Raw genomic sequence first — 23667 nt, 5'->3', positions numbered from 1 at the left:
TATTACTACTGACAGTAATGACAGAATTGACAGCACAGATTAGTTATCGTGCTACGTGGGTGCTACTTTCATAGGGAGTGATGTGTTAAGTGAATTACGGCCGAATACTGAAACGCCATTTAAACATTTGACGGCTTCTCAAATAGTTAAGCAGCTCCTAAACTTACATTTCGCATACTCAAAATAATATCTGAGCAGTTCTCAATTTTTAAGCACCTCTCAAATTAAGTTGCACTCAAACGCCACTCAAATGAATTTTCGCATACTGAAACGCCATTCAACGCTAAGCATTACTCAAACAACTGTCAAATCGTCTTAAGCAGCTGTAAAATTTGAGAGTGCTTGCGCGGTATCTTAAATCCTATTCTTATACCTAAGGTACTATAGACCTGTTGTGCCCCGATTCCGCTAATTTTTAACATCTCCAATACAGACGCGCTTCTTAGATTTCTTCGATTCTGCGATAAGGATTTGTCAAAACAGCTGACGTCCGGGCACGTTGAAGATGAAAATTTTTAGCGTAATCGGGGCCATGAGTAGGTATTTGGAATTTCAATACCTCTAGGTACGTGTTCATGAGGAATTTATTAAAAAAAAACTACACTAGATCTTGTTCAAAACAATTTTCAATTCAAGTTTGCATGGTAATGTACATCATTTATATTTTTTTAGTTTTATCATTCTCATGTTTTAGAAGTTAGAGGGGGGGGGGGGGGGGGGAGGACACATTTTACCGTTTTGGATCTCGCACTTAGTATAAAAAATGAGAAACCTCAATAACATTCATAAATAGCCCACACGTATGGGTTTGATGAAAAAAAATTATTTTTGAGTTTTCAGTATGGGGACCTCCAAAATTTATTGCTTTTTTTTTATTTTTGTATGAAAATCTTAATGCGGTTTGCAAAATACATATTTTATAATCACCAAGTTTTAACAGTATAGCTCTTATAGTTTTGGAAAAAAGTGTCTGTGACATACGGACGGACAGACAACCCTTATAGATTCCTCATGTCTGTCTGTCTGTCTGTCCGTTTGTCAGTCATGTCTGTCTGTCTGTCTGTCCGTCATGTCTGTCTGTCTGTCCGTTTGTCCATCTGTCCGTCTGTCCGTCCGTATGTCACAGCCATTTTTTTCCGTAACGATAAGAGCTATACTGTTGAAACTTGGTAGGTAGATGTATTCTGTGAACCGCGTTAAGATTTTGATGCAAAAATAAAAAAATAATAATAAATATTGGGGCCTCTCCATACTTAGAACTGAAACTCAAAAAACTTTTTTTTATCAAACACATACGTGTGGGGTATAAAATAATGATATCGAGGTTTCTAAAATATTTTTTTCTAAACCGAATAGTTTGCGTGACAGACGCTTCCAAAGTGGAAAAAAGTTGGTCCCCCCCCCCCCTCTAACTTCTAAAATAAGAAAATGAAAAATCTAAAAAAACATACACTCAACATCAAATAAACCGCACCTTCCGCGACGCGAACTTTAAAGATTTTCTTCTGACACAATCATGGTACCCCAACAATAATGGTGTTATTTGAAAACTCAATAAATATCCTTAAAGAAAAATACATTTCATTTCTAAATAAATGATTAACATATACCATAAATGTGACTTGAAAATAGACCTCACTTTGGGCTCACCTCTGGGATCAAGCAGACCAATTTTTATGGTTATAAAACCAAATAAAGATCTCACGTGTCCTCTTTAACAGATGGATAGCGATTAATCCCAACTTAACAGTTTTATAGTCATAAAAAATGGCTATAGCGTAACTACCTATTTTTTGAAGAAATGACTCTGGATCCTTGTAAAGACACATTTTTGGGGTGAAAACCTTTCCTTTAATGAAATGAAGTTTAGAACTAGGCTTTCAAATTGTACCAATGTTGGTTGGAAGTGGGGATGCATACGTTTGATAAGTGTTTGTCGCGGGAGATGCGATTTATTTGATGCCGAGTGTATTATGATGTAGGTACATTACTATAAAAACTACCAACGAAAATTGTTTTGAACGAGATCTAGTAAGTAGTTTTTTTTAACATCTCGTAAATCGTGAACCGCTTATTACAGCGTAATCTTTCATACAAATAACTTAAATTAAAAAAAATAATAATTTTAATTTCATAAATCAATGGTACGGAACCCTTTGTGCATGAGTCCGATACGCACTTGCCCGGTTTTTTCCATTTGGCAACGGAACAGAAACATAAAATGATAATGAGGATCATTTCGATTTTTAGCTGTGAATGCAGATTTATAGGGCTAAGAAATCCTTAATACACAGTCCAAAAATTTTTGTTTTACGACAAAAATTGACGAAGTTATGGCCAAATTACTAAAAAAGTTCACTGACCGCCCGGCGCGGGGACGATGACGTCACTATATCCGATCCGAACGCTGCCGGCGTACTGCGTGGATAGAAAATATTTTTTTCTAGCCAAACTATCAGTTTTAGAGAAAAACTTGTAATGACATTTATTCATTAGAATAAAGTAAGCTATCGATAGGTAATTTTTAAAAATAGAAATTGTGAAAAATAACGCAAAAAATCCATACGCTCATACGATGCAATGGAACGCAGAGACGCGATTGGGGTCTCCGCGGTGGTATATTTGGCGATTTATTCAAATAAAGTGTTCATAAGTGTTGTTAGAGTCATATCTTCTTCCAAGTAAAATATAAAAATGTATAAGTATTAATTTATTTACTTCTAACAATAAGGTATAGCTGAGGCAGATACACTCTGCCTAGGCTACAAGACATTGCTATGAAGATCATTTCGATGTACACGCAATACCTACCTGTTATTTAGTTTTTCTGAGTTAAACGTACGTACCTACCTATCTATTCGCCGTTCCCATGGGCGGGCCAGCTGCTGCAGGAAAGGACAGCTGCTCCCTCCTGGAAATCTATTTAATCTTAGCCTAGAAGCTGGGTATGACTCCCCCGCCCCCCTCCTCTCCCCAGGTCATAAGCTGGGCATGACTTCCCCCTCGGCCAGAAGTTGGGTATGATTTACACCCCCCCCCCCTCCAGGCCCGAAACTGGGTATGACTTGACCCCTCCCCCTCCCCCCAGGCCAGAAGCTGGGTAAGGCTTGCCCCTCCCCCCAGGCCATAAGCATAAGCTGGATATGACTCACCTTCGGCCAGAAGCTGGGTATGACACCCCCCCCATGCTAGAAATGCCAGAAACTGGGTATGATTTGACCCCCCCCTTCCCCCAGGCCAGAAGCTGGGTAAGGCTAGCCCCTTCCCGCAGCCCATAAGCATAAGCTGGGTATGACTCCCCCTCAGCCAGAAGCTGGGTAAGGCTAGCCCCTCCCAGCAGCCCATAAGCATAAGCTGGGTACGACTCCCCCTCGGCCAGAAGCTGGGTATTACATACCCCCCCCCCCCAGGCCAGAAACTGGGTATGACTTGACACCCCCCCCCCCCCCCTCCCCCAGGCCAGAAGTTGGGTAAGGCTAACCCCTCCCCCCAGCCCATAGAAACTGGTTATGACTTGACCCCCCCCCTCCCCCAGACCAGAAGCTGGGTAAGGCTAGCCCCTTCCCCCAGTCCATAAGCATAAGCTAGGTATGACTCCCCCTCGGCCAGAAGCTGGGTATGACTTACACCCCCACCAAGGCCAGAAGCTGGGTAAGGCTTGCCCCTCCCCCCAGGCTATAAGCTGGGTATGACTTATCCCCCCCCCCAGGCCAGAAACTGGGTATTAGCATCATATTATGTATTTATTATGTTCAATAAAAACAATCATTAAATTACACTCACCCCAACCGCGTCTCCGCATTGCATCGAATCCTATGAAAATGTGGTTTTTGGACATAGCGATACTTATTTTTCACAATTTTTATTTTTAAAAATTACTGGTCGATAGGTTACTTTATTTTGATGAATAAATGTTATTATAAGTTTTTTTCTAAAACTGATAGTTTAGCTGGAAAAAAATATTTTCCATCCCAGTAGTACGCCGGCTGCGCTCGATTCGGATATAGTGACGTCACGCGGCCCTGCGTACGTTGACTTTTAGCGGCAAAAACGGCCTATGTTTATTGCTTAATATCTTCGTAAGTAATGGTCCGATTTGGATAATTCAAAAAGATATATCTTTCTTATGTCTTAAAGATTAACGTAGATACTAGTTTTATTGAATTTTCTACAACAGTACTGATCCTCATTATATTTTTTCTCAAATAACTAATATTATTTTGAAAATGAAGGTGACACCGTCTGTCGCACTTGGGCATGGAACACAACACAACTACTATATGTAGTTCCAGCTTTTAACGAACTTGTCAGGAAGTCAAGTAACCAATAGGAGACATGGAAAATAAACCCAAAATGTTTGTCATTGGTCAAAGGGTTGTTTAAATTAATTATTATTGGTGGGTTGCGGAGATGGGGGACGTCGATGATGTGTCAGTCCACAGAGTACATTTTATACACGTCAGTCAAGTCCTCAATCAATGAAATGAAATCATGTCATTTTCTCGTTTGCATTGATTTGTAAAAGTGAGTAAAGTATAGTAGTAAATAAAATTATTGCACTGATAATCCCTACTTTGTCTGATGCCCTGTGATTGAAATACATTTTGCAATTTTTCTTATAGGTGCCACGGTTTTTTTGGTAAGTGGAAATTATTTTTGTATGTAGGGGAAACATAAAAATGAATGGTTCTGTATTAATGTATTGTTTATCCAAATGAATAACAAGCAGCAAGCAGCTGTGCACCGTGTATGTATTTTGCGAATAAAATCTCATAATCATCTTCTTCATTTAACGAAGAAGAACATTTAGACTACTACTCGCGAATTGATTTCCGTATGAAATGCCAATCAATACAGATATCTAAGTACCTTTATCTAAAGAGTCGCAGGTTAATACCTGCATACATATTAGATTAATAAAGCCTGCATAGTTTTATCTACATTATGTTCGTAAACAATGTTGGAACAGGTTTTCGCTATTTCTTTGCATGTTCATTTTTAGATTGTATAGTCTTTTTTTAGGTAAAGAAACAGTATGGATTAGCTAACTGTGTGTTTGACTAAAACCAGGTAGTTCAGGTCGATATCATCAACATGATTCATATTAGAACACATTTCTCTTGCTGAAAATTATATGGTTACTCTCTCACCTTACAGTTCTTTGTTATAAATTCACCAGTAGCGTAACTAAACCATCCGAGGCCCGTGGCAAATTCTGTGCATGGGGCCCTTGGTGTAGGTCTAAGGATAGATTATTTTTCAGCGGGGCCCTTGGACCTTTGCCCTGAAGCATAACAAGGGGGGTGCGATTAGGGTCTTGTGCCGGGGCCCCGCCCATGGCATTTAGCCAGCCCTGCCACCCTATAGTTATGCCACTGAAATTTATTAACCCTAAGGAAACTGACTGAATTATTTTCCTAGTTATAAAATTGTATGGTTTGTAAAATTGATATAGTAAAGCAGCTGAAATAGAAAATACTGATGTGCCCTATTATAATGACTCATTGTATTCATGACCATGATACGATGATATTTAATTAAAAATTATGTTATTGGTCACAGTCATTTCACTTTATTTAAATAAAATTGTGTATGATGAAATGTGACTCATGAGTCAATACTAGTACTACTTCAATATTAGCTAAAGAAGCTGTTAATTCTATAATGACCATAAATATGTATGAATTTAAAGTACAGTTTGAAAAATCCTATTAAAATGGATGGGCAACTCAATGTGACAAGCTGTAATACATATTTTTAATATCTTGTACTACATACATAATAAAGTTATTATGATTTGAATGCCTGGCTTACAAATTACAAAAGACATTGCCGATTAATCTTTATAAAATGTATATTGTAATAATTAGTAAACATGTAACAGCTTTGGTTTTTCTGTAAGCTTAATATGTTGCTCATCAATAAATAAATAAACAAAACCTCATTTTGTAGGATATTAAATGTAGGTACTATCAATTGCAAAAAACTTTAATATTTATTATAGGTTATTTTTGACGAATGCATGATAAATTACTTTTTTAATTTTTCCTTGAGGTGAGTACCTACAGACTAGAGCATTTACTTGTAACGAAACAACAAGCTGCTCTGTAATTTGTACTAGTGTACCCTTTCATAAAACAAACGTCCAACATGTTTTTTATGTCGAATCATACATGACTATAATTCTTTATCTTTTTGTTTCATTTGTGTGCAAGAAATATATCTTAGTTGTGTAATTTCTTGTGATTTAACAGTTTTATCTACCTAAGTAGTTAGATAAAGTCTACTGTAGTACATAGTGTTATCATAATAAATTATAATTTTGTTCCCCAGTTGCATGGGAGTGCTGAATTTTCTTTTCTTAAATTAAAATATCTTAATGATTAAAAAAAACCGAGTTTAAAAATTAAACTGACTCCAAAAAAGTACCTACACTAAAAAGTAGAAAAATAATTTTACTTTATTTATTTAATTAGGACAATTATTATGACCATGATTGATATTCTCGGAGTCTGTGTCAGCCTGTCTCAAGAAACGTACTAAATTTACCGGCACCGACTCCAAAAATATCAATCATAGTCATAATAATTGCCCTAATTAAATCTATCTATACCAATATTTTCCCATATGTTCACGAAACTCTCTTGTGTATCTCACATTCTACCCTAACACACACAATGCATACAAAAACACGAAATGTCCTTAAAGTAGGCCGCAAGCAACACCAACTCCTTCGCAATAAAATAGTTACACAGCACACTCTCAACAATTTGGATAATTTATTGATCTATGAGGCTCAAGCCTATTCCCTCAAAAGTATTGAATTATACGTGCCTTACTCTAAAATAACATTATTTCTGTTTGAACATGTACTCAGCTCAATGTATAAGATAATTATTTTTAAAATTCGATAATATAACTGATAATATCGACCAGTTCTCAGTGTCTCATTCTTCATTGTTGTTTGATATTGAAAATTGTTGTAAATTGATACCTGAGCCACACTCTCATCTGAAAATATTGCACCAAAATATTAGAAGCATTACATGTAACTTTGACGAACTGAAAATACTCATCCAGCGAACAGGCATTGATTGGGATCTAATTATTCTAACAGAATGTTGGCTACAGTCTGCTCACTATATACCATCTTTGGAGGGCTACGGTTATTGCAAGACTCTTGCTAACTCTACTCAAAACGAAGGTGTGGTAATTTATTTTAAAAACCAATTAAATACTACATGGGAAGAGTTGGAAATATCAGATTGTAATAGTATCGCCTTGAAAATTAATGAAGAGACAGTGATAGTGGCTGTTTATAGACCACCTGGATATAAAAACCCCACCAAATTCATAGATTCATTAAGTATCTCACTTACTCAATTCTCTCGCTTCAAAAACACAATATTGGTTGGTGATATAAATATTGACATTGCCGCACAAAGCAGGGACCCCAATTCCTCATATTATCTAAACTGTCTAGCCTCACATGGTATGTTACCAGCCCATTGTTTCCCTACACATTCTAAAACGTGCTTAGACCACCTAATTCTGAAAACCAAACTACAGGCATCGTGCTATGTAGCAGAGACTTCCCTAACCGATCATGACACTATCTTATTTACATTAGAGATTAATCAAAAAGGTAAAATTTTATCTCATCACAGCAAAAAGCAAATAAATTATGATGACCTGGATGGGGATATTGAACGGCTTGACATGAGCATCATATATTCTATGGACGATGTTGATGAGGCGGTTTCATTTTTATTAGATTCATTAAATAAAACTATTGAAAATAATACTAGGACTATAAAAACCACTAATCGTAAACTAATTAAGAAGCCATGGATCACACCGGGCGTTTTGAGATGCTTAAGAAACCGTGACAAGCTCCACCAAAAATGTAAAAAATATCCACATGATGACGTAATTAGAATAACTTATAAAAGGTACAGGAACTACTGTAAGGACTTGATCATAAAGCTTAAATGTGATTACGAAAAGACAATATTAACAGCTGCAGCTAAAACTAGTAGTAAGAAGCTCTGGGACACAATAAAAATGGTAACAAATACATATAAACAAAAAGACAGCGCGGATGTTCTAGTAAATAAGTCTGACCCTATTTCCTCAGTGGATCAGGTAAATTCGTACTTTGTGGGCATAGGGAAAACTCTGGCGGAAAAGCACTGTGACCACAACAATGCCTCTGCAGCTCATAATACTAAACACAATCCTAGTTCTATGGTCCTTATTGATGCGAGCTGTGATGAAATAGAATTGATAATCATAAATTTAAAATCGGACTGCGCGGTGGGTCGTGATAATATATCGGCTACATTTCTTAAGAGATACAGAAAACAGCTGGTCCCCCCCATCACATTTGTCTGCAACCTTGCAATAAAAACCGGTAGATTTCCTAAACGTTTTAAATTAGCAGAAATCCGTCCGATCTTCAAGAGCGGTGACAGAGAATCCTATAGCAACTATAGACCAATCTCAATATTGCCAACGATCTCTAAAATATTGGAAAGAGTTTTAAATAAGCGCCTTAACAACTTCCTAGAGGAAAATAAATTGCTATCCTCATCACAATATGGCTTTCGATCAAAACGCTCTACTCACGACGCAGTGCATGAATTGACAAACTTTATTGCCCTTAATCTGGACAATAAGAAAAAAGTGGTCGTTATATGTCTAGATCTGGCGAAAGCGTTCGACACGGTCTCTGTCCCGCTCTTGTTGAAAAGACTGGAGCAGATTGGAGTGAGGGGGGTGCAGTTGGAACTGTTTGCCGACTATTTATCGAATAGGTACCAGAGAGTGAAGATTGGCAATTACTGCAGCCATGATCTCCCCGTAACGTATGGAGTTCCACAGGGCAGTGTGCTTGGCCCTACTCTCTTCCTTACTTACGTCAACAGCCTATGCGAGCTCGAGATTGCCAACGGGAAGATCATCGCTTTCGCAGATGATACAGCGCTCCTTTTTCAGGGAGATTCGTGGTCGGATGTGTTTGAGTCAGCGCAAAGGGGATTTAATGCTGTTACTAAATGGCTAACCCACAACAAGCTCACACTAAACACTGACAAAACCAAATATTTAGCATTTGCCAGTAGGAAGACTACCCTACCTGAATCGGACACTCTGTCAATAGTAGCTCACCACTGCCCGAGGGATGTGGATAATGTGAACTGTTCTTGTCCCACACTCTCTAGGACTAACACTATCAAATACTTAGGAGTAATGATAGATGACACCTTAAGCTTCAATCCCCACATTACTCTATTAACAACCCGAATAAGGAAACTAATGTATATTTTTAGGAATCTCCGCCGAGTCGCCAACACAGATGTAATTAAAATGGTTTATTATGCATTATGTCAATCCTTGTTGACATATTGTATAACCTCATGGGGCGGTGCACCTAAATCATCAATGTTGCATTTGGAGAGGGCTCAGCGTGCAATTTTGAAAGTGAGCAACTCTTTGCCGTTTCTCTTTCCAACGAAGGATCTTTACTCACGCTGTAATGTACTTTCGGTTCGAAAACTTTTTATACTGCATACTGTTCTGCTTCAACATTCTTGCCTACAATACAATAATTATCTTAAAGGCACTAGAAGGGAATACAAGGTTTGCCCCAGCAGGGAATTACGTACACAGTTATCGCATAGATTTTTTTGTTTCCTTGGCCCATATTTATATAATAAATTGAACAAAATATTATCTTTCTACTCATTACCAAAGTATGCATGCAAAAAACTGATACTTGAGTGGCTGTTGAATTTGGACTATGGTGAGGCTGAGGATTTGTTGAAGGTTTTGCTATGAGGGCTCATTCATACTACACATGCCTGACACACAAAACTCACACACTCACATAACGCACTTTATATTACTAACAGTATCACGTATTTTTATGTATAGTGATGTGCAAGTACTTGTGATCTCTCTTCGCACTTTGCGCGTGTTTATTTGGTCAGATTGTTAAGTTCAAGGAGCAAGTTGAGGGCCTGGTGATCTATCACACAGGGATTACCCTAGTTTAGACACCAGTCTCTCGCAAAGGTTCTGTTATTGTAACATTCACAATATTGTAGTACCCATTATTCTTTGTTACCTTTGTGAAGAGAAAATAAACATTTATTTTATTATTATTATTATTATTATCTATACTTATAATAAATCTGTAGAGAGGTCAATTCTGTACATGAAATATATTTTCAAAATAACTATCAGGGGGTGATTAGTGATCGATACTGATGCCAAAAATGCAATCAGTAAATTTTTTGTCTGTCTGTCTGTCTGTCTGTCTGTCTGTCTGTCTGTCTGTATGTTCCTTATAGAAACAAAAACTACTCGACGGATTTTAACGAAACTTGGTACAATTATTCTTCATACCCCTGGGCAGGTTATAGTATACTTAGGAATTCCCACGGGAACAGGAATTAGCGGGAAAATCCTTTTGTATAAAAAATCTAAACCGCTTAAGTTAGAAGCTTGAAATTTGGCATGTAGGTACCTTAGTAAACTTAAAGCTTAGTTACAACAAGTAATTCCCGAAATTCCCATGGGAACGGGTATTATCGGGAAAATCCTTTTGTATGAAAAATGTAAACCGCTTAAGTTAGACGCTTGAAATTTGGTATGTAGTTACCTTAGTAAACTTAAAGCTTAGTTACAACAAGGAATTCCTGAAATTCCCACGTAAACGGGAATTTGTTGGAAAATCCATTTGTATGAAAAATCTAAACCGCTTAAGTTAGACGCTTGAAATTTGGCATGTAGGTACCTTAGTAAACTTAAAGCTTAGTTACAATAAGGAATTCCCGAAATTCCCACGGGAACGGGAATTAGCGGGAAAATCCTTTTGTATGAAAAATCTAAACCGCTTAAGTTAGACGCTTGAAATTTGGCATGCAGGTACCTTAGTAAACTTAAAGCTTAGTTACAACAGGATATTGCAAAATTCCCACGGAAACGGGAGTTAGCGGGAAAAAACATTTGTATGAAAAAATCTAAACACGTAAGATAGTTGAAGGGGATAAAACGGGATCCACGCGTACGAAGTCGCGGGCGGCCGCTAGTAAATAATAGAAAAAAAAACCAACCGAATTGAGAACCTCCTCCTTTTGTTGAAGTCGGTTAAAATACAAATAGACATTGATTTATTTAGGTATTTGTATGAAATATTTTTCTTTAATTGAAAAAACATATTTTATTACATGTTGACTTTAAATGGGTTAACCATTAGTTTTTTAATAATTAAGATTAATTACTTTCCAACAAGTAATTTATGATCATTTGTTTATGTTCAGTAGGTAATAATCTAGGTCGTAAAGCTTCATACATTAAATACTTAGGTAATAAACTTTTATTAGTTAATACATAATATTATTTTGATATTTTTTCTTATAATCCCAATTTGCGATATTTTATCTAATTAGAATTAAGTTTGCTGTAAGAATTGATATAAAATTGTATAAATATTTTAATTCCAGATATCATGCGGCTCCTACCGAGTTTTCTGTGCCTTGTGGTGATACTTCACTGCTCTTATGCTCCACCTGTGACTCCAGAGCATAAAGAAAGTGAGATCAAAGATGACCTTGTAAGTATTATTTTAATTTCCTCTTCAGTTTAGTTACGATATTTATTAAAAAACAAATGTTGCTCAGCGAGTGTAATCAACAAAATATTTTTTTTTTTAATTGTGTACGTTTGAGCGAATGCAATATTTACGACATGTTTTGCTACTTTTATTTTATGATTATGTCCTATTTTATGTTTGTTTTACAGGAAGAATACATGGAATACCATCGCTATTTGCAAGAAGTGGTCCAGGCACTAGAGAGTGATCCCGATTTTAGGGAACGCCTAGAAAAGGCTGAAGAAGATGACGTTCGGGTATGAATTCAAATAGTAATTCAGATTTTTTTATCAAATGTACTGTGATTAATCCTTCAAGCTCCGCGAATCTAGACACAATAGATAATCAATTGTTATGATATTAATTAATGCCGTCTGGGACTCAATCGGTTAAACTAAGTTTTTGTTTTCAGTCTGGCAAAATTGCAGAACAATTAGATTTTGTAAATCATAATGTTCGGACGAAACTAGATGAAATCAAGCGTCGTGAATTGGAGCGACTTCGGCATCTTGCTACTAAGGTATTATTTTGTAAACTTCAAAATACTTCAATTTGTATAATCATAAAATAATGAAATTCGACTACTAAATTTTTATATGAATATTGAAATGTAAATCATTTCCATCGATGTACTAGTTCATTACTTGTTCTACGTCATGGTAGCTGTAAATACGTTTGATAATGCTTTGAAGCGAATTTATTTTTTATTTTCAAATATTTTAGCAATATGAATTAACCAACGACCTTGATACACATATGGGTAAAGTCCCATCGAACGAGCATCTTGACCACGGAAACCCACACACTTTTGAGATTGAAGATTTGAAACGTTTGATTAAAAAAACAACTGAGGACTTGCAAGCTGCTGATAAACGAAGGGAAAAGGAATTTAAGGTAGTTGATATAATATGTATTTTATCTATACTAATATTATAAAGCTGAAGAGTTTGTTTGGTGCAACGCGCTCTTTTGTTTTCTAACAATTGTTTAATCGCCCACTAGTGTCGCTTGAATATTGTTATGTAATCATGATGTTAAATGTACATACTACGAACAGCCCTCTCAGCTCCGCACACAAGCGTTTTTTCGATCATCAAATTGAAACCTAATAGGATTATAGGACTTCAAAATAATATTTAATTTAATTTTTCTTTCTCCGCTTTGTAATGAGAATTTTGTTTATCAAAACAACAAACATTTCTGGTTGTTTAAACACAGCATAAAAATTCAGTCACCAATTAAAACAGTGACACAAAACATTTTTACTGCTATCATTTACAGGAGTACGAGATGCAGAAAGAGTTCGAAAAACATCAGAAGCTGGAGTCCTTGGATGATACTCAAAAGAAAGAGTTTTTGGAAAATATTAAAAAAGAGGAAGAAGCCAAGAAACATCACCAACCTGTAAGTATTTATAGTTAGGCACATTACCATAGATCGTTTCATCCACAACGACGCGCCCCACTACTTTTTGGTCGGGGGAAGCGTGGGGTGCCGGGAGTTTGATAGATGGCTACTGGTGCGCGGCCCGATTCGGGCTTCTCAAGTGGTCTCTTGAGTCCCTTGTGGTATCGTATTTCATGCGGGATATGTTTCGGGGTCGTATTTCCTATCCCTTACGCACCGATTGCGAAGTTTGGATGAAAAAACAGGCTAGCTAGTACGCCACAGAGCAAGGTCACGCTTCATACAAAAAAAAATCGTCAATATGAGTCAGAGTGCGTGACGTCATCATGCTGAGTGTGACGTTGTTATCAATGTTGTTGTCCGTGAGTGCGCGCGCACACAATGATGACGCTCGGATTGGTCGGATCAGGCTCCCCGCACCCCGCGCTTCCCTCGACCGGGGAGTGGTGGGGCGCGTCTTCGTGGATGAAACGATCTATACCAGCTGCTCACGTGTGACAGTCAATTCTCAATGCACTGCATGCACTCCATCGCGCCTATTATTAAGCAAATCTTTGACAAAAGCTTTTATCACTAATTGTTTATTAACTCATTACATGAATTTTTAAAGAAAAAGCCAACTTAGCGTCAGCGCACATTGAGCGACAAAACGTGGCGACAGACGCGGCCACAAAACGCATGCGCGCGTCATTTCATAATATTAGCTGTCGTTGCGACTCCGCGACATGTCGCGACGACAAGTTAAGTCTTAGCTTATTCTCACCTACAAAACACATTAACTTTTCTTTTATTGCAATAAGATTGTTCTTGGGGTTGGGATTGTTCTTCTACATACATTCAAAAAGTAGGTTCCTAAATCCAAAATTTGTATTTTTTGTGAGATTCCTAGTTTCATTCTATCGTATAGCATATGATACATACATAAATGATATCATTAGGAAATCTGTTTACTAAACGAATCGTTAGAAAAGAGTGAAGTTTAGTGAGTTCATTAATTTAGTTAATGAAAAAATTTAGTTACATGCACCTATACGATTTAAAATGTTCAGCTTCATCACCCCGGCTCCAAACAACAATTGGAGGAGGTCTGGGAGAAACAGGACCATATGGATCAGAAATTTGACCCCAAAGCATTCTTCATGATGCATGGTGAGTAGTTTATATTCTTTATTAATACTGTGTTATCTGTGACAGCTCCGACACCCGGTCACAAGAGGTCAGTTGTTAGAGATATGGAAAAACGCTGACAATATGGACGCAAAAGATTTCAACCCAAAGGTTTTTTTCACAATGCATGGTAAGATCCGGTAGCGTGCAATTGATAGTTTTGTATTTAGCATACTCATTGAACATTAATATTTTTAACATACCGCACGCTGTTATGGATTTTACTTAACGCATGCCATTGTGATTCGCTTTGTAGCTATACATTGTAAGTTGTTTGCCGTTGCGAAAAGCACTCTGTAAAAATTCCATGTAATGTATTTGTGTGTAAACATGAATGTGTGTAACTTACTTACACCATCGAGTGATCATTAAAGAAATAACAGAGAATGTGAGAATGACTGAGTTAACGCTTGTAATCAAAATCAAAATATACAAGGTGTTTGGCGGAAGGTTAGACAAACTTCGTGGGTGTATAGGAAAGGTCATTTTAAGAATAAAAGTTCGCCCATTTGACCCTAAGTGAGCTACTTTTTTTTAATTGATATTTTTGTGTTTATTTTTTTTTCCAAAATTTGACCTAAAACTGCTTTAATTTCTTTTCTCGTGTGTTTTCGACCGCATTTTTTTATTTAATATTAATATCTAATATGTCTTTAGTCAAATAAAATAAAATTCAGATCCAGATAATGATTGGATGGCTAGTTACGAGCCGCCAAAGTTTAAGAAAAGTACAAACCACGATAAAAAATCAACTTAGTTTATCAAATGTCATTTATACGTTACCAGCGGTACTTACGTTATCTTTTTAATTGCCAGCGAAGCTTATAAAAAAACTTTAAATAGTAGTAATTATAATAAATTTAAACACATTAACTTCTATAATTAATTACACAGTTAAACATGTATTGACAGTTTCAGTAAAAATCATTGAGTATTTCACTGTCATATGTATTTTAGTGCTGTGTAATAGTTTTAATATTCTTATTTCCATTCTTCAACAAGTTTGCAGTTTCTGCCAAAGTAAACAATTCTTTCACGATGACACAGTAGACAAAGTCGATAGAAAGTAGCATACAGCCGCAGCTTAAAACCAACAGATTTGTTGCACACATAAACACAGCTTACCCGATCTGGAGTATCCACACGATCATATTCCAAACGATCTTTTTGTGTCATCTTTCTACGACATTCAGAATGATTAAGCCACCTTAAGGGCTTATGCACATAGCATTTTGAAATAAACGAGCGTCAACGGCGCGCTTTTTTTCTACAAACGGCTCTCTCTACAAACTCCGTGTGTATACTCTCTAATGTGAAAACAAGTCATAATTATTCTTTTACATTTTTTAGATGTCGACGGTAACGGTGCCTGGGACGCTGATGAAGTAAAAGCCCTTTTCATCAAGGAGTTGGACAAGCTATACGGACCGGGCGGCCCCAACAAGGATCTGCACGAGAGAGCCGAAGAGATGGAGCGCATGCGCGAACACGTCTTCAAAGAAAACGACCTGAACCGCGACGGATTGATCGAGTTCAACGAATTCCTTATCAAGACTCATAACCCTGAATTCAACCAGGATGAAGGTGAGCTATGAATTTTATTACAAAAACTAGTGAAACGGCTTCGTACGCGTGAAAATAGTTTGAATTATATTTCCCGTTTTTGCAACATTTTTTTTACTGCTCCGACCCTATTGGCTGTAGGGTGGTGTGTTCCTCGATATACCCTACCTCAGAAATTCTTCAGCTTTATAATAATATATTTTTTTTTTATGCATAACAAGGCAGGTATTTGACCACAATCGCACCTGATGTTAAGTGGGATGCAGCTTAGGATGGTACATATCTCTATAATATACATATTTAAAGATTTGGCACACTGGATGCTTTCAGCGGTTACGCGTTCGTGAGCGTTGTCTATGTGTGCGTTGCTGGAGCGCGCTTAGTATGGAGTTTACCTTCTGTCTTATTTTGTTCAAACAATGTTGTTCATACATGAAGCGGGCGCGTTCACTTTGATCTGACCGTAGCCCGCTGTGGCAAATGCTTGGAGATCTGTTTAACCACTTGCTTGCTAATGAAATACGTACCGGATAGCCGGACTAGCCGAATTTTAACTTACAGATAAAATGTGTGATAAACTATTAGATCATTATTAATTAGTACTACAAATTCTGGCTTCTAAGGTCTCCCGTCAGGTTAAATAGTGAAATGGTTTATTGGATAACGTTATTATGTCTGCTAATTATCTAAAACTTAGGAACAAGACTTGGATAGAGATATCTGCCAGATAGACATCAATATCCAACAACCTGAAGAACTGGCCCTAATGCATATTAACAAATAAATCAATATATTTTTATTAGAGATGAAACGGATAGTTGTTTGGCCGGATACCGGATACCGGATATCCGGCCAGCTGCTAGGCCGGATAGCCGGATATCCGGCGGCCGGATAGTTGGCCCATTGTCTCGTTGCATGTCGTGACGAGTATAGTGCCGCACAGGTGCTTCGAACGCGATCAGTGCGTCTATTAGTAGAATAGACTAGTCACACTTTTGGAAAATCGAATCCGTCCGAATAGAATGTCAGATTTTGCCATTTGTCTAGGGGGCAGATCAATTCAATTTCGGCTGCAATCGTGAGTGAAAATGAAATGAAAATGAAAAAGTGTGTGATTGAATAGCGAAAATTTAACTATACTGGTCATCACAAAAATCGGCCCACCTACGTTTTACAGGAAAACTCGTTTCTACTGACACAGTCATGGTGCCCCAACAATATTGGTGTTATTTGAAAGCCCAATAAATATCCTTAAAGAAAAACACATTTAATTTCTTAATAAACGATTAACATAAACGCGATATACAATAAATGTGACTTGAAAAAAGACCTCACTTTGGGCACACCTCTGGGATCAATTAGACCAATTTTTATGGTTATAAAACCAAATAATGATCTCACGTGTCCTCTCTAACAGATGGATAGCGATTAATCCCAACTTAACAGTTTTATAGCCATAAAAGTCGGCTCAAGCGTAACTACCTATTTTTTGAAGAAGTGACTCTGGATTCTTCTACAGACATTTTTGGGGTAAAACTAGAGATGGGCCGACTAGTCGCCGACTAGTCGGGAAAGCCGACTATTCGGCATCATTTGTAGTCGGCCGACTAGTGACGACTATTCGGCGAAATATGCCGATTATAATCGGCGCATTACAAAATTAAATATGTGAATGAAATAAAACTCATAATCACCAAGATGATTATGCGGTAGACCATGGGCGTTTATCTAGTACACCAGTTTTGACTGCAAAAAAACAGTTTAAATTCATACAAAGTTAAGATTAGTTAAAATTACCAGGAAATCATCAAAAATGTGTAAGGTTTATGTAATTTGTCCATATAAAAATTATCACACTTCTTTCGGGGATACAATTCATGGAATTGCATACCTATCCTGCGGGGAAGTGGTAGATTATGTGGGGCTCCTCTCATCGGAAGGATGAGGAATACCCACATAAAGAACCCCTGAGATCGCCTTACTGTGAAGAACTATGGGAATCCGGACAAAGTCATCAACTATCACAGTCCGTCCCGGCAATTGCCCATCTATATGGCGGGCCCTGCCTATCCGACGGTGGTGGTAATCCGTGCTATGCAGGCGGGGGTCCCCCACGCCCCCAGCTCGCTGACCATCACCGTGGATGGAGAGGAATCAGTGGGCCTAGGATGCGTGCCGCGATAAGCCCAATTTTGCCCATACATTTTGACGTCGATAAGTAAGAATAATCGCATCCTAGCCCAGCAGGAGGCGATCATAATATCACCTCCTCCTGACCCCTCAGCCGTCGAAAATTATGACATCTACCTTAGGTACTGTTAGGTGATTGTAACGTTGCCGTTTATTTTTTCTCATATTAAAGAAATCTCATTTCTCAAGAAGTTATATTTATCTCTTTAGAAATCTAGATTCATACTCATTTCTTCGAGAAAATCTACATATTATTCTTCGGACAAGTAGGTATTAGAATGATCGGCATTGCCGATTAGTCGGCCGACTAATCGGCAATTTGAAAACCGAATAGTCGGCTAGTCGGTTAGTCGGCAAAGACCATAGTCGGCCCATCACTAGGTAAAACCCTTTCCTTTAATGAAATGAAATTTAGAACTAGGCTTTTAAATGGTGCCAATATTGGTGGGAAGTGGGGATGCATACGTTTGAAAGTGCTTGTCACGGGAGGGTCGATCTTTGTGATGACCAGTGTAGTTGCATCATGTCATCAGACCATCAGTGAAAAAAAAATCGCCTATTTAATTTGGCAATATTTCGACATTAACAGATATTTACTATTTATCTATGTATTCGTCATTAGAGTGAATAGCCCAGAAAAATAAATTAGTTTTGAAAGGCCTTAATATGGCTTTTTTGTAACTTTTTGGACTTTAAATAAAAGCCGTCATTATTGTAAGCCATTTTATTGATATTTACCTCAAAGATTAATGTATTTCATTTTATTAATAGGAAATTGTCATTTTTAGGGTTCCGTACCTCAAAAGGAAAAAACGGAACCCTTATAGGATCACTTTGTTGTCCGTCTGTCCGTCCGTCTGTCAAGACCCTTTTTCTCAGGAACGCGTGGAGGTATGAAGCTGAAATTTATATCAATTACTCAGGTCTACTGTCCCTTGAAGCTGTGAAAAAATCAAACTTCTAAGCCAACGCAATCAAAAGATACAGCCGTTTATGCCGCAAATTTTCGACACTTGCAAGGGAATCAAAACCTACAGGGTGCTTCCCGTGAACTCAGAATCTTGAAATTTGGTACGAAGCAACGTCTTATAGCATAGATAAAGGAAAAATTACGAAAACCATAAATTTTTAGTTACATCACATAATATATTTTTTTTTAATAATTTTAAACTTACTACCCATTTCCTCATAAACGCGTAGAGGTATTAAATTGAAATTCGTACCAAATACTCAGGTCTATAATACCTTTAAGCTGTAACAAAATCAAACTTCTATGTCAACGCAATCAAAAGAAACAGCAATTTAAGCTGCATATTTTGAAACTCGCAAGTACTCGCAAGGGAATCAAAACCTAAAGGGTACTTCCAGTCGACCTAGAATCTTGAAATTTGGCATGAAGCAACGTTTTATAGCACACATAAAGGAAAAATTCCGAAAACCTTAAATTTTTAGTTACATTACAAAATATATATTTTTTAATAAATATAAACTTATTACTTTTTTCCTCATGAACGCGTAGAGCTATCAAGTTGAAATTCATATTAAATACTTAGATCTAATTGCCTTTAACCCGTGAAAAAAAAAAAATTCTAAGTCAACGCAAAAACGCAAAACGCAAAAGTACAACCATTGATACCGCATATTTTGAAACTCGCAACTACACGCAAGGGAATTAAAACCTAAAGACCACTTCCCGCACAGGTAACAGAAAAATTCCGAAAAGCTTAAAATTTTAAGTAGTTATACCACCAAAAAAATTGTGATTGTAAACATAATTTTAGTTACAGCAATGACAAACGATAAAGAGATCTTTGTCTTAAATTTATGCTCCTCCATCTTTCCCCATTGTAATGTTATGAATTTCATTTTGCAATAAAAATACCATAGTTATGACTCGATTGTCGTAATGAACGAACTTTGTAAACCTTGCAGGTTTGTACGGAACCCTCGGTGCGCGAGTCCGACTCGCACTTGGCCGGTTTTTTTTTTAATATCCGGTATCCGGCCGGATAGTGAGTTACTATCCGGTATCCGGCCGGATATCCGGCCTACCGGATAGTTGCCGGATATCCGTTTCATCTCTAATTTTTATAGCTGTGGTGGTTTGTTGCAGGCTGGAAATCGATTGATGAAAACCAAATCTACACCCAAGATGAGTATGCAGAATATGAAAGAAGGAGATTAGAAGAGCTGAGATACATGCAACAACACGGCTTGGTGAGTTTATTACCTTAAAAACTTAATTAGCTTTTAATTACCTGTACATTATGATTTTTGGTTGCATTGAAATTGAAAAAAACCATGGGTTGTACCATCTTGCTTTAGCTATAGCAAGGGGGTGCTTAAAAGCTCGGAAATTTATCCTTGTCGCGACAAGATCGGTGTAATAAATTGCAGAAACAGATGTATGTTGTATTGAGTTAAGCATTATGTTACGTTCATGTTTCCAAAGATCACACTCCCACAAAATATGATGGGCAGACTGCTCATGACTGACTTCATCAGTGGAACACTTACAAAAAGGAGACGGAACTAGTTTGAATTCGTGAAGCTTATGTTTAAAGTTGCCATGCCCCGTAAGGAACTGCGACGAGCCATTTTCGATTTTTAGACATCCATAGCATAGCCATTCCATAGCAGCTGTAATAGACATTTAGGTACATACAATTACTCATTTTGGTGATAAATAGGCATTTTGTATTAGTTTTTGTATAACGCCTGAACAAAAACAAAGGGTTATATTTTGGTGTTATACATACAGGGTGGAAACGATAAGTGATCTCACTCGATTATTTCTAAACTATACAAGATATCAATAAACTAGTTATTGATCCTGAAAGTGCTTCATGAGCTCTATCAAACGGTATTAATAATAGGTTACAGAATAAACTGGATCTATCCGAAACTTCAATGTTTCCAGCTTCCATACATTTGGTAAAGTCACATTATTTTAAAAACTACATATGATATCGTAAAACTGATTACTGATTCTAAAAGTGCTTCACAAGCTCTATCCAATGGTATCAATAATAGGTTACAGAATAAACTGGATCTAACCAAAAATTCAATGTTTCCTTCTTCCATACATTTAGTCTACCACAGTCATGACACTCATCTCTTGACAATATTATAGCAAGTAAAGCCTAAAACCAATGTTTTTCATTAATAATTTAAAATAAGAATACAATTTACGAGTTTATTTTAAGTATTTATTATTAAATAAAAAAAAATACACTTCTAATATTGCGTGTCTGGCATACATTTAGTATGGAAGCTGGAAACATTGAATTTTCAGATAGATCCAGTTTATTCTGTAACTTATTATTGGTACCGTTTGAAAGAGCTCATTAAGCACTTTCAGGATCAGTAACCAGTTTTTTAATATCTTGTATAGTTAAGAAATAATCGAGTGAGATCACTTAACGTTTCCACCCTGTAGATTTCGAATATAAAAAATATATAATTTAAATAATTAAGACATGACAAAAAAACTGAGGTATGTCTCGTTTCTGTCGGGTTTGGGTTATTTTTGTATGGGGCGTGACCGTTCTTCTTTCATCAACAGATTTTTTTGTTGTATTTCAGGTGGATGCACACGGCCGTCCCGTCCCAGGTGCTCAACACAGGCTTCACCAGGCCTACCAGCAACAGCAGGCCCACCAGCAACAGCAGGCCTACCAACAACAGCAGGCCTACCAACAGGCCCAAGGACAGCAGTATTACCAGCAGCACCAGGTCCCACCGCAAGGTACAAAATATTATTAGTGTATTTTATAACAGTATTTTAACCTCCTAAGACCTGATATTTTAGAAACACCACTAGTCATTGAGATCGATTGTTCCAAATTTAGAACAAATAAATTAACACCATTGAGTCCTGAACCTGCATGTCCTTGTAATTAGATTCATGATGATTTTGGTATATTTTGGTTCTAAGAAAATAAAGAAAAAATAATCAACAATACAAATAAAAATATTATTAATTCACTTTCAATGTTAATATCACATAAAATGATTTCCAGGCTATCAACAAGCGCCCGGTCAGGTTCCCCAGGAGTACCAAGGTCAAGCTCAACAGTACCAGCCACCGCAAGGCCAAGCCCAGAACATCAACGTGAACCAAGGTCAACCGCTAGTCCAGCAAACCGTTCCGGCTCAAACCGCGCAAGGCCAAGTCCCCCCGCAATCCAGCCAAGGCCAAGCGCCGCCGCCTGCTCCCGCTGCAGGCCTGAACCAACCCCTACCCCCTGCAGGCTCCCAAGGACAGCCAAAAGTTGAAGGTCAGGCACCTCAAACTCAAGGCCAAGCCCCAGTACAGGCACAGCCACCACAAGCTCACCATCAAAGCGCTCAATAAAGCTGCGGTGCATAATACATAGCTCGTGATAATCTATATTATCCAGTTGACATCTCTTTTTGTTTCTATCTTTCACAAGTGGTGCCAAATTTATTTCACGCTTTTGCATACTGTATTTGAATTATTCTCGCTGTTCACTATTGACGATATTGTAGACTTTAAATAAACAAATTAAATCCTGAATGTTGTTGAAATTATTGTTATTCAAATACTACCTATATCAGAAAATATTGAGCAACTTATTAAACTATACAGGGTGTTTGGCGGAAGGTTAGACAAACATCGTGGGTGTATAGGTAAGGTCATTTTAAGTGAGCTACTTTTTTTAAAATTGATATTTTTGTTTTTATTTAAATTTTTCAAGCTGTCGTGATACCCTTTGAAGTTGGTCAAAAGTGATTAAGTATGTATTTTTCAGGGTTGATTACGACTTTTTATTTTTGATATAACTTTTTTCTGAGACATGTCACATTTGAGCTGTTATAATTATATTATAATAAAATTATAGTATTCAGATGGTCTATCATAAGGTAGGCATTAAAATGCTACAGTTCTCAGGACTTTTAATTTGTCCCATTGTTCTTTCTAATAATTAATATTATTTGTTTGTCTTTATTTGAATAAATACCCACATAATAATAAAAAAATGTAACATTTCATATTTTTTTAATAATATTAAAATCATATTAATACCTATTATTATGTTACAGGGTGTTTGGCGGAAGGTTAGACAAACTTCGTGGGTGTATATGTAAGGTCATTTTAAGAATACAAGTTCTCCCATTTGACTCTAAGTAAGCTACTTTTTTTAATTGATATTTTTGATTTCATTTAATTTTTTCCGAAATTTGACCTGAAAACTGCTTAAATTCTTTTTCTTGCGTGTTTTCACCGATTTTTTTATTTGGTATTAATATCGAATATGTTTTAAGTCAAATAAAATTAATTTCAGATCCAGATAATGATTGGATAGCTAGTTACAAGCCGCCAAAGTTTAACAAAAGTACAAACCATGATAAAAAATCAACTTTGAATTCGATTTAAAAATAATAATGGTGATAATGAATTGCCAATGATCTAAAACGTCTCCAGCTTCTCTTCTTTCCAATGATAAATCACACGTAGTAGTCAGATTGAAATTCGTCAAAAATTCAAAGTTTAGGGAAGAAAGTGGAATAGTAATACAAAAATTATCCATACAAAGTTTCTTCAAACATCTTTATATTTTCTGCTATACTCCTTTTCATAACTATTTTTGTGTGTTTTATTTCAAAATCAAATTAAAAATAGTAAGCACATTACAAAGAAAATGTTTTAAAAAATTCAA

General features: G+C 36.8%; 1 protein-coding gene across 6 annotated transcripts; it reads left to right on the top strand.

Moving 5' to 3' along the window:
• Positions 1–4430: 4430 nt before the first annotated feature.
• Positions 4431–22523, top strand: LOC135086704 (nucleobindin-2). Of its 6 annotated transcripts, XM_063981480.1 has the most exons (12): positions 4439–4524; positions 4623–4639; positions 11508–11617; positions 11806–11913; positions 12069–12176; positions 12380–12550; positions 12938–13060; positions 14258–14360; positions 15581–15814; positions 20097–20200; positions 21569–21731; positions 22006–22523. In XM_063981480.1, exons 3-12 carry the CDS (start codon positions 11513–11515, stop codon positions 22338–22340), a joined length of 1554 nt encoding a protein of 517 aa, XP_063837550.1. In that variant the 5' UTR covers positions 4439–4524; positions 4623–4639; positions 11508–11512; the 3' UTR covers positions 22341–22523. The 6 variants fall into 6 exon arrangements, 5 of the variants coding, with proteins under 5 accessions (XP_063837551.1, XP_063837553.1, XP_063837550.1 ...); XM_063981481.1 differs by lacking the exon at positions 4623–4639 and having other exon boundaries at positions 4431–4524; XM_063981483.1 differs by lacking the exons at positions 4623–4639; positions 14258–14360 and adding an exon at positions 14113–14212 and having other exon boundaries at positions 4435–4524.
• The last annotated feature ends 1144 nt before the right edge of the window (positions 22524–23667 follow it).

The sequence above is a fragment of the Ostrinia nubilalis genome, chromosome Z (assembly GCF_963855985.1).
Source record: "Ostrinia nubilalis chromosome Z, ilOstNubi1.1, whole genome shotgun sequence".
Lineage (NCBI taxonomy): Eukaryota > Metazoa > Arthropoda > Insecta > Lepidoptera > Crambidae > Ostrinia > Ostrinia nubilalis.
This window is presented reverse-complemented; position numbering and strand designations above follow the sequence as displayed.

What these genes read in the sequence shown, in the direction of transcription:
- LOC135086704 (XM_063981478.1), top strand. Translation starts at nt 7,495, where the DNA reads ATGTTACCAGCCCATTGTTTCCCTACACATTCTAAAACGTGCTTAGAC. An exon ending in CTCAGCGTGCAATTTTGAAA is followed by an intron (nt 9,481 to 11,507) that starts GTGAGCAACTCT and finishes TTTTAATTCCAG; the next exon opens with ATATCATGCGGCTCCTACCG.